The 18,641-nt window shown below is 34.1% G+C and overlaps 1 protein-coding gene across 1 annotated transcript; it reads right to left on the bottom strand.

The window, feature by feature from the left end:
- Window positions 1–2,123: 2,123 nt before the first annotated feature.
- Window positions 2,124–16,859, bottom strand: LOC115440610 (etoposide-induced protein 2.4 homolog). The gene is made up of 7 exons (XM_030164988.2): window positions 16,630–16,859; window positions 16,404–16,564; window positions 14,708–14,963; window positions 13,106–13,225; window positions 11,255–11,478; window positions 10,024–10,095; window positions 2,124–4,021 (listed from the first exon to the last, which is right to left on the bottom strand). Exons 1-7 carry the CDS (start codon window positions 16,642–16,644, stop codon window positions 3,919–3,921), a joined length of 951 nt encoding a protein of 316 aa, XP_030020848.1. The 5' UTR covers window positions 16,645–16,859; the 3' UTR covers window positions 2,124–3,918.
- Between the last annotated feature and the right edge of the window lie 1,782 nt (window positions 16,860–18,641).

The following is an 18,641-nucleotide window of genomic DNA, read 5'->3' as shown; positions in this document are numbered from 1 at the left end:
ACGTTAAAATACATAAGAATAACACTCTGGATCTTGAGTAAAATATTTTAATAATGAAAATTTTCATTCAGACAAATCTAGTGTCAAAATGTCATTAATTTCAGTTGCCAGTGTAATAAAAATCAGTACCCATATATTCATTTAATTAAAAATAAAGTCCAGACATGTTTTAGCTGACTTTTAGTATTTCTGTCATTGCAAGTAACTACAAATCGCCATTTGTTTGTTTTTAGAAGGATTAATATTTTATCTTTTTTACCAGCTATTTGGAGTTTGGTTATAATTATTAAGTAAAATATATTTTTATAACAATATTTTTGTTTAACGAATAATATATTTAATCCACATATTAAGTATAGATTCAAATACAAGCATATTTATTGTGCATATTAACTTTTTTATTTCATTTAAAAGGGGAATTTGTTATAAATTGGTATCAATTCGCCATATTGGCAGTAAATTATCCGGTGTTTGATTTGCAACAATTAAACAACTTTTTTTTTTCATATCTTTAAAACCCCTATTTGCTCATGGCTGAAATAAATACAAATGAAGTAATAATTAAAATTATGATTTTACATGGTTATTTGGTTAAGACGCATGATTGACGCAAAGATAGCCTGGTTTTGGGCATTGTCCTTTATAACAATTTTTATTGTTCATATTTTTTCTATATTCTTGGTACAGATATCGGAATTGGAGTGTCGACTTGATATTTTTTATTAAGTTGGTTGTTTCTAAGGATATTACAGTGATTACTATGTATACACTCAAAAATATTGTGTAATAATTTAGATAGCCAATTCGTTTTATTTTTAAGCAATTTTAAAATATTTTTGTATGAAGTCGTACCCCATTTAGACTCCGTTCAGATGACAAGCGTGAGGCCGCATTTCCAATCACATATATTTTGTTCGTCTCAACATAACCACATATATATTGTTCGGCCCCAACAAAATATATGTAATTGGAAACGCGTATGAAACGTTTGTTACCTGAACGGTGTCTCAAGCTAGCGCCTTAAATAATTCCATTTTATTTCATGATCTTATTTTATTTTAGTTAATAATTGTTATTCACAAATTCGTAAATTTAGTTTTTTTTTAGGTTACAATAATGTAACAAATTAGGTAGCCGAATGTATGCAAAATAAATAAGTAAAAAAAATGTAGAAAATGTATTCAGTACATTTATTCCAATGTATTACTTATTGTCCATAGTAAGTACTGGTAATGATAAAAGAATATCACAAGCAAAACTTTTGGCTCAAACTATCAATTTGTTTAATGTTTTATTACTCATGGGATTTAGTTTAATAATTTTATTATAAGTAAATATAAGTAAGGACAGTAATTTTCATTTCTTAATATAAATTTAACCCTATCTCAATATAAACATTGGAGCAGAATGGCGTATTAAACTGTAAATACTTTTAATTTTTTTTTCACTATTCACCCATTTTCATCGACAAGTAACAAAAAAATATAATAATTAAAATTGATGTTAATTGTTTCTCTGCTTACAGTATGTAAGACATGTTCAATTTCATAAAAAGCACTTATACCTGGAATTGTGTGAATAAATACCGATTTCAAATTGTTCGAGTAATTTCAAATATTACAAAAAGATCATAGAGTATGAAAGCAGCTTCCTATAAAAACAATTATTTTGCTAAAGATTTACTAACTGACTGAAATACAGTTTCTTTTTTTTGGTGAAACAGACATACCTATGCAACTAATAATAAAAGACAAAAAAATGTACTTCATTTTGCTCAATACGACTTATTTCATTTGCTTAAATTTTAAATAGCTTTTTTTGCAGTTACTCGAATAAAATGAAACGGCCCATCAAAATCCGCAAATTAGTTTGTACAGTACTCAACGTATAGGGTACATGCGATGTGATACTTTGTTGAATGAATTTAAAATTCTTAAAGTAAATTATATGACGAATGAAGCTGTTTTATTTCTCACTCCGTTTAATATTTTTAATTTTATAATTGATATAGTTTTTGGAACAAAATAATTATTAACTATAATCGATTAAATTATTTCTTTTCATGGCGATTTTTATGGGTGACAAATTATAAAATATGGTTTTGAGTAAAAGAAAAAAATATATTAATCAGTCAAATCATTTTAATAAATTATGTCATGACAAATCACAATATCAGATGTGTGACACACTAGAATGATTGCATTCACAAAATATAATATCGATTCTAACACGTGTCAATTAAATACATACAACAAAAACTCGAAAATAAAAATATACGAACAGCAATGCTTTTGCAATATTCAATTTAATTAACACATTGTTACAATCGTTTTATAATGTATATTGTTACATGACTCGAAAAAATAAAATCGATTACTCTGAAATCGATATATAAAATAATTATCTCGTGTTTATAATCAAGTACACAGGGATATGACTAGGTAATGTCGTTGTTCGTATTATGTAATAAAAATATCGATATTCCAAAAAAAATCGATTAACAACGATTGATCCCAGCCATTGTTTTAGTTAAAAACAATATTTTTTCAAGTCACGTAATGTCTTATTAAAAAGTGATAATATCTCCAGGCACCATCGCAATATACACCAAGTTCACAATACAACCAAGCATTAAATAATATTCCAAAAATCACGTATTTAGCAACATAGGAAAATATTTAATTTCCTTTAAGTAAATACATTTTATTTTCCCTTCATACAAGCATCTGCTACATAATTCGATATTTAAGCATAAAAATGATCACGCAGCATTCCCAATATATGAAATCATATATAAAAATATTCAAATATACAATATATTTATACCATTTGCCATACATTATGTACCAAACCTTATTAAAGTATACAAATGGAATATTATTTAAACAGCTGCCTATATCCCTTGTGATATGCTTTAATATATGAGCAACATGTACATACATGAGCATTATATATTTTTATATAAATTTTATATCTCTGTAACGGGGTTATGTAAAATTATATGCTATTTACAGAGTGATATTAACAAAACGAGCCTTTTATGTATACATCTCATGGGATTGGAATTCAGAACTACTCATTCCTGATTCAGGTACGTTAGGCAAATTGTTGAAAAGTACTTATATGTAAAAATATATCTAGTATCAAATCCGACAAGACTTCAAAATTATACCTAATGCCGTAGACATAAAGACTCGTTTAATTATTTTACAATTATTTACAGTTAGATCTGTAGCGTAGTTGATTCTAGACTGTGAAGCGCTTAAAATAGTATTACTTTTGAAGGTCGAATCGATTTAATAAAATCTTTGTATTTCACTACATTGTTCCGATTTTGCTGTCAAACAAAAATCGACTAGTTACTCATCGATACAAAGCAACTATTCCCACAAAATAAATACTATTTTAATTAATTCATTGTAATAAAATGTATCGTCTACGTGAAGCAATAAATGACACATATTTGTAACAATGCCAGTTTTCACGTCACAAATATGCGTCAAAAATTTTCATTCAGTTTCTACACAAACAGACTTCAGATCCGTTCTCATATGAACATACACGCGATATAAGACAAAATTAACAGATTTTAATCAGAAATTTAAAACGTGGGTATTTGAAATAAAATTGTTTTCCGGATTTTGTCGCGGTTTTTATACTATAATTTTTTTTGGACGTTTCTAAAACTTCTAAGTATTCCTCCCGTGACCATGAAGGCTGCAAAGCTTTCGAAACGTCGGTCGAAAATTATAAAAGAACATTCGCGTAACCATAAATCATTAAGTGATTAAATTATTAACTGACTACTACAGATTTTTTCCACATATACAGATGTCCAAATTCCATATCGTGTCCATAATTGTACATAACCCTGTGACGATGCTAATTCCTAATATATAATCAGGTATGTGGCGCGGATCACCTGTTCCTCTGCGTCACCACCTCGGCGCCTTGTCGCACGAACCGAAACATGCCGTTCGATATCGCCACCACCGGCGAGAACAGTCGTAAGGGGTATTCACTGAAAATAATACATGCATTCAATCTGGGGTGACTATTAATGATAGACTGCGGAATACTACGGTAATGAACATGTTTGGAGTGACCATGGGCGCCGGGAGGTGGGTGCAAGGGGGTGCACGTGCACCCCCTGTCCGGAACAAATAACAATAAAAATAACTGAATAACCATGAGAGCTATCGACCATCATCATCATCTCAGCCACAGGAAGTCCACTGCTGAACATAGGCCTCCCCCAAGGATCTCCACGTCGACCTGTTGGAAGCGACCTGCATCCAGCGACTTCCTGCGACCTTAGCCAGGTCGTCCGTCCACCTTGTAGTACCTACGATAGATAGTAGATGCACCCTCCTGAAAATAATCTTGGCGGCACCCATGGGAGTGACAGAGGATGTAGTAACCAAACTTGAGAAGGATATGCTAAGGTGGTTTGGGCATTTGGAGAAAATGGATGATAGGAGACTGACAAAGAAGATATATAAGGCGAATGTGGATGGAAGAGCCGGTAGGGGTCGACCGCACCGAACCTTCTAATTTATTTATTTATTTATTTATTTAATTTTAGGTTCTCCAGCAGATTATACATTGAATTTTTACAGAAGTAGTATAACGATGGTCACATTCTGATGCACAACCAACTTAAAGGAGTACACAACATTCTTTAAAGTAATGCGTACATTGTTAAATTATGCTATTACATAATATGAGAATATATAACTAGAACTAACTAAAATTATATTTATGTTATACTTAAAAAGCTAAAAGGACAAAAATTAAAAGGGAATCAATCGGAGGCATAAGATTCAAAATATTTCAACAGTTTTTGTCTAAACTTGTTATGCGAGTCGTGGAAAATATCAATATCTTTTACGGATTTACATACAGCATTATATGTGGTACACAGTCTCGAAATAGGAGAGTTACGGCCCAAGTTAGTTCTACAGGGAAGAGATCTGAATGTATCAGTAATAACGTATCGTGGAACCCTGGCAGGTACGGAAATATTAATAAGTGACAAAATGGCAGAGCAATCCATTTGTGAGTTGATCAGCTTATACAGGAATGTTAGGTCGTGTAGTTGTCGGCGATGTCTGAGGGACATCATATTGTTAAAGTGATGGAGGCGTATAGTGTAGGGGTTCCTGTGTGAAAAACCAGGTGCTGCAAAAGCTAAGTGACGTGTAAAATTCCGTTGAATGTTCTCGATTCTTTGCGAGTGTATAGTGTATGTTGGATTCCATACAACGCTGGCAAATTCTAGCGTGCTGCGAACTAATGTATTATAAAGATATATCTTTATATGGGGACTATGGAAATCTTTAGTGTTACGTTTAAGGAAGCCCATCATTTTAGTTGCTTTTTGGACAATAGTGTCAATGTGTGGAACAAATGTCAACTTACTATCTATCACGACGCCTAGATCTCTCACTTCAGTAAGCTCGTGAAGAGTGTGACCGTTTATATTATAATGTGATTTTATTGGAACTTTTTTGCGTGTGAATTTGATATGAAAACATTTGTTACTGTTGAGAGTCATGTTATTAGCAGAGCACCATTCGTATATTCTATCTATGTCTTCTTGTACCAACTTCATATCATTTGAAGAGTCCACTGGAAGACATAATTTGAGATCATCGGCGAAAAGAGCATAGTTACAATTGTAAATTACCTCAGTTATGTCATTAATAAATACTGTAAATAAGATAGGTCCAAGATGGGATCCCTGAGGTACTCCGGATGTAGCAATATATGCTTTAGACACATATCCCTTTACAGTCACCATCTGCATTCTATTGCTTAGGTAGGAACGGAACCAGCAAAGTAAGGAACCAAACACACCATATGCATTAAGTTTTGTCAGAAGTAAAGTGTGACTGACTTTATCAAAGGCGCTATTAAAATCGGTGTATATTGCATCAACCTGTCTACCTTGATCAACTTCAGCTGATATGTTGGTAATATAAGGGACTAGGTTGGTGGTACAGTATAATCCGTTTATTATGACTCTGCCTATATTGACGTTAATAAATTATGTCCGGTTATAATGACCGACATGATTCTTTACGCCTTCAGTAATGTTCCTTGATTCCCGACGACATTCAGCACGTGGCTCGTTTTTGTTTTCAATCTCAGTGAGTAATTGACATAGCGATGTCTTCTATACACAATAGTATTAGAGACTGTTTTTACAATAAAATAAAAAAACAAAAGCGGACAAAAATTACAGATTACTTACATTAAAAAAATATAACTTTTATGTACATACATACATACATAGGTATGTACTTATTACGTGCAAATTTTATTTTATAAGTTACTATGTTTCTTTATTAAAGTAGTTAAATACATGCATACTATTTACATAAAAATGTATTTTTTTCACAAAACGCTTTGTATGACGTCCGCTTATTATGACGTGTTTGTCAATTCCTTTCGATGTCATTATAAACGGATTCGACTGTAATTGAACGTCGACTACGAAAGCCGTGTTGATGGTTCGAGATAAGTGGATTGAGATGTTGCGTAACTATTGGGCAGACAAGACTCTCAAATAACTTGGAGAAACATGATAATATAGATATAGGGCGGTAATTTTGTACCTGAGCTATGTCTCCCTTCTTATGGATGGGTACCACCTTAGCAACTTTCCACTTCTGTGGAAATTCACCCGTTGTAAGCGAGTGATTGAATAAAATCGTGACTGGCAAAGCAAGACCAGTAGCACAACGTCTAATAAAGAGGGGTGGTATATAATCAGGCCCTGCACCTTTAGAAATGTCTAGGGATTTTAGTTTATTTAGTATAACAGTTTCATTAAAACGGATCGTACTTAAAGTTTGGGACCATACTGGGGAATTTGTATTGGATAGAGGCCGTTGCCTGTTTGAAGACATTACGCTATTATTGTCAGAAGTTGAAGGTATATCGGAAGAGTATACCGATGAAAAATGGTCGGCAAATAGATTTGCAATGCTTGAGCCATTGTCAGCTAGTATATTATTGGAATGCATTTCCGCAGGTATTGAACTATCATTGTTGCGTTTATCCTTGATGTACCTCCAGAATAATTTCGGGTGTTTAACTATGTTGGTTTCAATATCTCTAATATAGTCATTATAACATTTCTTGTAATAACTTTTGCATCGTTGTTTAAGTATATCAAATTCAATTTCATCGCGAGGATTTAAGTACTTTTTGAACCGTTGCCTAATCTTTTCTTTTTCGTTAAGCATCTTAATAAGCTTTCGATTGAACCATTGTGGGTAACGTTGGGGTTTTACCTTGCGTATTGGAACAAGCCTAGTAATTTTGTCAGTTAGGGTATCATAAAAGAGTTCGACCATATCATTTATGCCTAAATAAGTGGGTAGTTTTTCGTGCCAATTGATTTGCTTGAGTTCAAGTAAGATGCTATGATAGTCTGCTTTAAAGAAATTTAAATCGTCACGAGGCTTGGGGCGTAAAGTGTTAAGGAATTGTGTTGAAATATTAAGGTTCAAAGCCGGGTGCTTATTATCTAATTTACAAAGAACATCTTGCGGAAAATCTACATATATGTCGGGTGAATTGGTAAGCACCAAATCCAGCTGTCTATTATCTTCGTTGGCTATGTGATTAATTTGAGATAAATTATTCGAATAAATAAAATCTACGAGGGAATAACCAGTAGAAACGTTGTAGTTGGAGGGTATTAATCCTAGGCAGCTTAGATCGGGTGCTTTCCAGTTGATAAATCCAAGATTGAAATCACCGACTATGAGAACATCATCGATTTGACTAAGAACATTATTACAATTGTTTAGTAATTTGTTTAACGAATCTAATTTGACGGGAGGAGGTAAATACACTGAGCATATAGCAAGTTTTCTCTGAATATTATTAATATTTAGTTTCACTGTAATCCATAGGTCTTCACATTCCGATTCAAAGTTGCTCGCCCGAGCAGATTGAAGTTTATTTGAAACTGCAATGAGTACGCCTCCCCCGTCTTTTTTTAAACTTCTGGTTTGTTCTCTATCTTTCCTATAAACAACATACCTAAGGTCGAAGAGCTCTCTAGTTGTAATTCCCGAGTTAAGCCATGTTTCTGTTAGAATAATAATGTCGTAATTCGATGTAAGGATATTTTGTATAAACATGTTAGTTTTGGTGCGAAGACCGCGAACATTTTGATAATATATATTAGCCATGGAAAAAAAAAAAAAAATATCTTAAATGTAACAAAATAAAGCTAAGTAGCGATTAAAAATTAACAGCAAATAAGTTGAATTAAAAACACCAGGAAGTATTGATTAATCTAAGATAGGGACTTGAGACTTCTTTCACTTCGGATGAGAAGTGCTTGAGAAGTTTCGTCTTTCCTAATGTAGATCCTTCCGTTGCGTACCCACACGAATTTGTAACTTAGATCTTTGGCTTTCTGGCGGGTAGAGGCATGCAGAGCTTTGTTTGAAGGTGTGAGGTGTTCAGCCACAAAGACAGATACCCGGGCGCCACCGATGCCCAAATGATGAGAGTTTAGTTTGTTATTAGGATTCCTCTTGTTGAATTTTGATACGGCAGCAATTAAGGTGTCCCGAGTACGGGGACTACGTGTTTTGATGATGATTGATCTGGGCGACTTGCTTTCTTTATTTAATTTTGCAATTCTGGTGACGTGTAGTATGTCTAATGTCAAATATCTGATATTTTTAGTAAAGTCCAGGCTAAAAATATCCTTAACCGGCGGGAATGCATGAAAAGATTGATGAAAGTTGAGGAAGCAAGAGAAGTATGCCAGAATCGTGCAAAGTGGCAATCCATAGTCTCTGCCTACCCTTATAGGATAGAGGCGTGATACTATATATGTATATCAAATTAATTCAATTGAAAATAAGTATGGGAGCAGCAGTTACGAATATAAGCTGAGAACTTTAAGTTCCTTTGCATTTTTGCCTTGTCTTTTGTGTTGACAGCATAATAGTAATAGAATGTAAATATATTTTATCTAAACAGTGACTAAAATGTCCCTTAACGTATTAAGTTAGGTTTACGTTTAATGTTATCTACACCAATATTATAAAGACTAAAGGTTTGTGGTTTTGCAGAGGCTAATCTCTGGAATTACTGAAACGATTTTGAAAATTCTTTCACCATTAGAAAGCTACATTACTCCTGGGTACTACAGATGCTACTTTTTATCCTAAAAAAAATTTTCCACGCGGGTGACGCTGCGGGCAAAAGTTTGTCTTATATATTCGTGAAACTGTCATTTTTGTCATTTACCACATGCAGAGGACATATAGACAAATAGTTAAAATATTAATACTTATTACAGATATGATTAATAATAGTTTTGTTTAACAGATAAATATTGTTTAATAACTTCTTTGCCTCCATTTACGACTATATCATAAGGAAGTCATTAAGATAACGTTTTTGTTGTGTACTAACTGTACAAAGTATAGAATTTTTATTAATTTAAGCCTTATTTACACGAGAAAGACACAGAAAGCGGCGATAGCCTGGTTGGGTGTGGAACGGACTGCCGAGACGAATGTCCACAGGTTCAAAACCCAAGGACAAACACCTTTGACTTTTCTAAACTTATGTATGTATTCTTATTGAATTATTGCTTGCTTTAACCGCGAAGAAAAACATCTAGAGCAAACCAGTTCTCTATAAGAATTTTGAGAGTGTGTAAAGTCTACTAATCCTATACCAGCCCAGCGTGGTGGAATAAGGCCTTATCACTCACAGTTAAAAGAGGCCCGTGCCCAACAGTGGGGTAGTATATAATATAGCTGATATAATATTATATACTACACCAAAAAAGTTACTAGCAATCAAAGGCATTATATACATGAATCTGATGCTTTAGGGTATATTTTAACCAGAGTCGTATAATAGAATCTTCACGGATTTGCAAAAGACGGATTTGGCCTCGTAGACGGAATTGAGCCTGAACATAATTGTAAATAGATGAAGTTGGTAAGGTTAACAATGTTATGCGACATAACTCACCTCCCTATGACTGGTGTGGCTTCATTCCCGCTCAATATGAACACCGGGAAGAATATTGAGAACACACAACCACTGTAACAAAAACAAATATTTTATATATGCACCTTTTACATTGTGAGTTTAAAAATGTATGTATGTAGGGAAACAATAAATAGACATAAGCAACTAAATATAAATTCGAAATAACGCAAAAGAATGTTATTTACAAAAATATATGATGATTAATATATGATAAGTTTTTAAAGGCAAACTCTTAAAGACGATGTTTTTAGACAATTTATTGCATCATACGGTGTACAATTTTAGTAGAACTAATGCATGATATAGACCATTTTTAATGATCAAATATAGTCATGCTTGTCATTGAGTATAGTCATAGAATAAAAAAACACACACACACACATCACGCATTTATCCTCGAAGGGGTATGCAGAGGCGTAACCAAGGCACTTAATTTTCGCCAAGTGTTGCCATATCGGGCACAAATTCCAAACTCCGGACTGACAATGAACATAGTTATAATATACTTTAAAAAATCTTATAAGGTCTCATGAATGACGCGTGTAGATAAAACAAAAACCATATATGGTACAAGTAGGGTAACACAGAGGAATAATTTACGTTCCTAAGGTGACATGTGTTTAATTCCCTTGAACCGATAAGATACGGCGGACAAAGTACGCGAACACGTAACGCGATGGTAATATAATTCATTGTAGATCAAGATTATTCAATTGTATGTATACGGTTCATTATAACTACTGTTTTCGTTGTTTGTAATATGGATGTGTTCGGCCAGCATTATTGTGTCGAGTGGCAAGAGATAATCATCTCTCGTCAGTCTACACTCTATCTGGACCCAACTTCACTTACAATGTGCCCGTATAAAAAAAGAGGAACACAACGACTTTCTTTATTTGACAGTATATTAGGCCCATTCCCACGTTCAGTCAGCAAATTAGCTAAACAAATTAAAAACTTGAAAATGTTTTTACACGTTAGCATTAATCGAAATATTCTTTCTTCGTTACCTAAAATAAACTCTATGAGGTTTATTTTAGTGAAGAAAAAACTATTACATAGACAAAAGTTTAAAAGAAATTTAATATCTTGAATTCGCTCAGCTACTTTTGTAACTATTCAGTGTTGTTACTAAGATAGTATCTCCTTTGCCCTTATACGTGCCTACAGGAATCATAATACTATTAGCGTTATTTTTTTTTAAACTCACCTAATAATATAAGACTGCGGTATTTGTGTTAGCACAGCCAATGGTAGTCCAAACCCGAGGAAGTACGGCCAGTTCGTCTCGATAAACGTCAGCCGCTTATGCAGCTCCCACCCCATGTTGAACCATTTGTACTCGAACGAGTAGAGAGAGTAGAGCAGGCACATGTGGACCAGGCTGAGGAGTTCGCCCACGTATGTGATGGGCAGCATGCTTACTAACATGCTCTGTGGATGATTTTTAATATTATACATGATATTTAATAATGCATTATCTTAGGCTAAGGTTTTCCTCTGCTCGAGTTAAACTCGGTATACTGAGCGCCCGCCCCAAGCCCTTCAGGTTAAGGGTGGCCCAGTTTCCCTTTAAGTGAAAACAGAATCCACTATAACTACTGATTATTTTTGTTGTGTGGATGGAGGCCTGTTTCTGGATGGTATCTTAGACTAAAGTATAAAAAGATATATAATTTATTACTTATTTTATAAACTTGATTGTACATCAAGTCTTTATAAAAGTATATTAATAGAGATTATGAATAAACAGGAAGTACAAATGACGGTTTTATCGCTACCGGCGATTTTTTCCAGACAACCTTTAGCTCTATAAATCAAATAAAGTCTAATTAAATGAAAAAAAAAAAAACGTTTTTTGCTATTTTAATTAGAATTTTGTATTCGTTTTTAATTTTTTTAACGCTTGGAACAGCAGATGCTGATCTAATTAATAATGTTTCACACATTTAATAATTCAAAATAGGTATCTATATGAAAGCAACAAGGAATGCCTCAGACGCCATTAAACGTGGCAAGATGTAAAGAAATTGGCACTAATCAAGGTTGCAGATGTTTAATTTTGTTAAATGATCAACAAATGTGCAGTAAATTATTCGTTGAGAGCGAAAAGGCAATTTTGTTAAACGAATTACGGCCGAGACTTAGCACGTTCTCCTTACCACATTAACCACAGATTTCAATAATTGATCTGAATCGCTTTATTCGATCGGACGCAAAAATTTACCAATCAGGATAAAGATTTTTTTTAAATGACTTATTTTGATTGGTCTAGTCTCGGGATGGGATTGAAAATTAAGATTGAGATCGTTTATTGAAATCGGCTGTAAGATGAAAATGAATCTGCTGAATTTCCATTGTTTGAGGCCGATCAAAGGTAAGCATAATTTGAAAACAAAGTCGACTTTTATACGACGATGTGTCGCGAAGGTAATTTATATACAAACATTAACCTACGATCGACCATGCTGAGTTTCTAATTTTGATAAAGTTTCGGCCTTACGCAATTTAAAATACAGTTGAATATAGCATACACAACTTAGTATACTTTATCCAGCACACGTAATGTATGCGTGTGGTTACATACATATAATATTGCAACTAAGGGGCATGTTCGAACGGGATATTTTAAACTTTATTCCAATTATAAAAGCTTGAAATTTCCTCAATCCCTAGTAACAAGAATAATTGGTAAGGTCAGGGCGCCCTATTCCGTCTACGTGTGTATATCCGCCTTTTCGCAATCAAGGGCGTCGTAATCGAAGGACAACTTTGATGGCCGTATAAGTAAATAGAGGATTTATTTCTCTCTTAGATATACGACTATCGAAGCTGTCCTTCGAATAGCACGTCCGTAATTGCAGAAAGACGGATTAGCCCCTATAGACGGAACAGGGCCCCCTGGCCTTAATATATATTTAGAATTATACTTAAATAATACGCAAGATCGACATTTCATTATAAGGTAGAAAACGGTAAGCAAAGTAGGTATTTCTAATCAATTGTAAGTTATTCTACTTATAAAAATATAGGTACAAATATACATTGACTAAGTTCATACCTGCATTAAAAATAACGCTTGCACCAGCAAACTGAACAATGAGTCTGCAATAATTTTGCTCACACTCGACATGAACTGCGGCCGGCCCCGGCGATGTCTGTATGCGGAATCCGCTATGTCCTATGAAACACACTTAGAATAACTTTATGTAATGAAATTGAGATGGCATTATTCTTGACTCTTATACTTTTGCTGGTGGTAGGATATATTATATATATCACCATACACAGGATGTTAAAACCCGCCATAGTGGCACACGAAAGTATGTCGCGTTCTGGGATCAGCCTGTATACATGCGGTTCCAACAGGCAGTTGTTAGTAGAGTTGGGTAGGACATGACATGAAAAAGAGTTTATAAGAGTAGCCTCTTTTTAGCATTGAGCCGGTACAATGTCCTACTTCAAATGAGGCGAGGCGTAGTGAGGCTCAGCACTTCAATGCGTGTCTTACAGTATTTTTTAATGTTAACATTGAAAATATTTCCCTCTCGCTCGCGACTCGAAACGCAGTAATGTAATGTTCATTGTAAAATAACGTCCTATTGTAACTTGTAGTATGCGGTTCTCTATCTCACTTTCCTCGTCCTATATGTAGTTTACCAAAGATGGAGAATGAGTAACGCGACGGCCGCGACATAAAATTTGAAGTAATACAATATATAATTTTGAGCCACTCTTACATTTTGACGTCATGTACCGGACAAATGTACCGCTTCTTGTATGTCCTACTCAACGTTTGTTGTTAGCTGCCGCAGGGTAATCATCTCTCCTCAGTCGACATTCTATTGGACCCCACTCCACTTACCATCAGGTGCAGTGGGAGCAGTTTGCCATGCACGTATGAAACCGTGGATTATTTCAGTGATCAGTCTGTTTTTATTTTAGGTATACCTAAGTCCAGGTAAAGTTCCTTACTTCTATTTTCATATATTGAAATAACGCAGTTCTTAATGTATTGATACTATAATAATAAATATGCATTATCTAACTGGCCATAAGGGCTATTTATTTGCGTATGTGTACAATAAACTTACAATTTGTTATAAACTAGGGTCCATCTAAAATGCATACCCCGGCAATCTCAATGTATCTAGGACACAACTCTTCTACTTATATGAACAAACACAAATACTGATAGTATTGAGAATGCAACTGGGTCGCTCTAATTGTTCTTTGTTAGCAATTAACTAGTATATGTTGCTAATTGCGACAGAAATATGCTCTACTCTATTCACCTGAATGTTATAAAAATATCAGTCCTGTATTACATACTGTCTGACTGCTGGACACAGGCCTCTTAAACTATTGCTACGGATTAGGCCCTAATTAATCACATTGCCCTAATGTGTATTGGTAGACTCACACCCAGTGGGGATAATAATACAAGACAGAGTAACTAATTGTGTTAAGAAAACTAGTATGTGCTTTCATTTAGTAAGGCAATGCCAAAATGTATTTAAACTACATAAACCACTTCTGTATGGTAATAGTTTTAAGCATTACTTTAATGCAACATCCATCTCATACTAGTAGCGAGCCTATTAACATTCCAGGCAGAAATTTATTACAATTCAGGTTCAATTTTTAAAGTAAATCAACTCACCTGAAACCATAAACTGTTCACGAGCTTACTCAACAAGAACAGTGGAAGCACCCATAGCATCTTGAAGGTCATGGAGAGGAAAGGCTGCATCCAGCCCCAAACATTATGCGCCACGCCAGGATCGTGGCCAAATATTATAATCACTAAGTACTTGACCGCAGGTAGTAATACATACTCAAATACCAATATACTAAGTAAGAATATAAATCCGTTCAATATGCATGACTGTAACACTCTTGTAAGTACTTTTGATTCCCTGCAAAAGATTAATTTATTTCAGAGGTTGATAAGAGGTGTGTAATTAAATATTAATGTACAATATTTCATAATGAATAAGGCGATTTTAGTGTACAAATGAGAAAATTTATTTGTTTTCTTTTAATTATCCATATAGTAAGCATGGGATGGTATGGGAACTATAAGGTAAGACTGCATTGTATTCCAAATATTTTATTTAGACCACTTATACCAATCATGTTCTGTTTCAAAATTATTATTATGCAGAATTTATTATTTTGAACATGTTTTTCGACCGAGCTTGTTATAAATAAATACTTTGCAATTCATATGAGGAACATGTAATGTTGATTGATTATAATTATCTTTATTTAATTATTTATGATAAAAATTACCACCTTTTTGGGTGATGCAAGAATTAAAAATATTAATACAGAACTATGAAGAGGCCCACAGGTATAATATTCAGCCAAATGTCTACAACATTCTTTATGTTAATTCTCTAAAGATATTGAATTAAATAGCTGATATATACATAGGCAAACAGAACTAAGATGCATTCGGGTAAGATCGGATACAAGGTAAGATTGTATAATGAAAAAATACCATGAAACTAAAGTTAGTTTTTAGTTTACATTACATAATTTGGGACACCATTTCTTTTTGTCCCGCCCTATATACCTCAGTTAATGCTACAACCAATAACAGTTGTATTGTGTCCAGTGAAAGAAAAAAAGTGGCTTTCGCTCTTCTTTACACTGATTGGGAGTGCTACTTATCATACTAGCTTTTGAAGTGTTATAAAAATGAAGTCTGAACTGACCCTGCAAATATCCGATATTTTCTATGGGTCTTCAATTTCTATAAAGATATTATCACCTACTTTTAAGCTTACACAGAGAGAATTCAGATATGATGAAATGATAACCTTATGATGAAATGATAAGTAGCCTTAACAATTATTAGTTTCATGTATAAAGTGTCAGAATCGCTTGAATATTTTATAAGGAAAAAAAATTGAGTCTCCTCTCAACTTATTGAAAAACCATCTGAAATTAGCCAAATGCACCATATAGAAACTACTTTTATTTTACTAAGCAACTTCGAAAAAATTAAAAATTTTAATTTACTTTTTAATTTATAGTTGCCTATCCATCATTGGAAGATCATGACTGTGATTTTTGTATATTTTTTAGATTACAATGTGTGGTATCCACAAAATATTGTAAGTACAAGTAAGAGAAAATAACTTTCATATAAATAAAAATAATTGTAAATTAAATTAACAAAAAATAATGTGTAGACTACTCATTTGCAAAAAAAATGTATACAAATCTATTTTAGACTTTTATTTTAGTATATTTTGCTGACACCATATGGAAAATGTAAAGCTAAATGAAATTGTAATAAAGCACGTGGTATTTATTTATGATAATTCTAGAATATAAAAATAACTCACTGTTTAACTATGGGTTGTTTTTGTTTGTGTTTTGAATGTTCAAAATCGGGTTGCGGTGATCTATTAATTGCTCGCTCATTTATTTCTTTATCTAAATATAAGAGCACTGTAACCCCGCGCAAACTGTCTATGAACCCCTTGATAAGCGATACGGAAAAATTCTGAAACAATACAAAAAATTACAACAAATCCAAGAACAAAGGAACCTTTGTAAATAAACACTTACGGTGATGCTCTCCATTCTCGTGCACTAAAATTGAAAGTTGGAACTATATTTGTTGGTCTAAAAGTAAATATTTTTTTATTCACATTATTTTATTTAGTTGCTATTGACGTTTATTTTCCGTAAAGTTAATAAAAAATGAATGAAATGACACTGTGACATATTATGTTTTAGTACTTTCGAATAATTTCAAAACACAGTGTGGTAACGAAATAATGTTAAAATCTACTATTTTAAATGAAATCAAATATTTTGCCACTGAGAATAAAGATAAAGATATACTTAAATATTGTAGTTATACTGTGAATTTGAAAATTACAATATACCTAGAGACCTTATTTAATTATTTTTTTTATTTTGATTTTCCCTTTATTATTGGGAAGGCAAAGGGTTCTAGCCCATACAACCTCGTTAAATAGTGTTTTCAATGAGATTCATTACGATAAGGCCTAAGCCAAGTCTTCATAACCTTATTTCATAGTGGTAAGATATTTTTATCCACCGTGATGGAGACCATTGTACTCGAAATATAAATCCTGCTTCAATAGCATAATCATCATAGGTACGACACCAGCGCCATCTAAAAAACAAATATTTTTCATGGGAGCAAATTATTTGAATAAACAGTAGTCTACACTAAAATAAGTTAGTTTTCAGGACCTAGGACTAATTTAATTTTTATTATGCATTTTTTCGTTCGTTTATAGTAAATAATGTGTATCCCGAGCACGAATAATAAACGCGTGTTCGTTCGACGTGTTTGTATTGAATTAATTAATGTTTTATTGTTTCTTTACAGTCGTTAGACAATACTATACCTTTTTTTGTTTTCGCGGAGAAAGTCCCTTATTACTACCGTCCAGTCTTCGCGGGGGGCGACTGAGCGGTTATGTTGGGGTAACCGTTGCCTTACGACCCGACAATTGAAGCAGCCCGGGACCCTCGGGCGGCGGTCGGGCCGAGTCCCTAACCAATGACCCTAACCTAAGTCCCTACGCAACGGCCTACCAACTAAAACTCCGCGTTGACCCTCTTCGGCGCATAAGGGACGACTGCGGGCTTCCCCGAGACAGCAGGTCCGAGTCTTCGTCCGCGGCCGCCCCTGCGCGGTGCCGCCTTGCGGCCCGTCTCCCTAAATGTATGGGGGGCTCCTAAGCCCCTCGCACCGAAGGACGCTCTCAGCGTCAACGGCAGCATGAGGTCAACGCCACACTGCCGTCCATCCCGGGGTCAACCGAAAATGTGCAAGAAATGCACAAAAATGCACTAGGGCGGACAGCCCCTGCTGCCCGCCGACGACCCCCTTCGTGGCCCCTATAAGTCGCCTCTTACGACAGGCAGGGGTTTACCGTGGTGGTATTCTCCAAACGCCCCCATTCCACAGGGCGGGAGACGCCGGTCAGTCGTCCACCCGGCGTCTCCTAAGACAATACTATACCTAAGTTAAAAGAAAGATTCATACTTGCGATTTTTTATATTATATTTTGAGTTTACTGTTAATGATTGCACGGCTTACTATTCGTAATTATTTACACACACCCAATGTCCATGCTACCGAATTTTATTTCCAAATAAACTAACGGGGCGCAGTTCACATTTCTATAAAATTTTACACGAAAACGTAACGTAATTATGTAAATATAATGCATAAATTCGTGCTCTGGGTAAAACTCTTCAAAGTTGTCTGTGATCGTAATTTACTGATACTTTTCTACTCAACTTGCTTTTCTACTAAACGTGAACAATATTATTAGTGGCAACAATTCATATGAAGTTCACAATATTATTATACCTATACTATTATATAAAGCTGAAGAGTTTGTTTGAACGTGATAATCTGGGGAATTATTGGTTTGAATTGAAAAATTGTTTTAAATGTTGGATAGCCCATTTATCCAGGAAGGCAATAGGCTATATAGCATCACGCTGTTGCCAATACGAGTAGAGCCTAAATGAAAAATTTTGCAAAAACGAGAAAATTAATTTCTTTTTAGAGTTTCTGTTGCGTGCGCTGT

The sequence above is a fragment of the Manduca sexta genome, chromosome 24, assembly GCF_014839805.1.
Source record: "Manduca sexta isolate Smith_Timp_Sample1 chromosome 24, JHU_Msex_v1.0, whole genome shotgun sequence".
Lineage (NCBI taxonomy): Eukaryota > Metazoa > Arthropoda > Insecta > Lepidoptera > Sphingidae > Manduca > Manduca sexta.
This window is presented reverse-complemented; position numbering and strand designations above follow the sequence as displayed.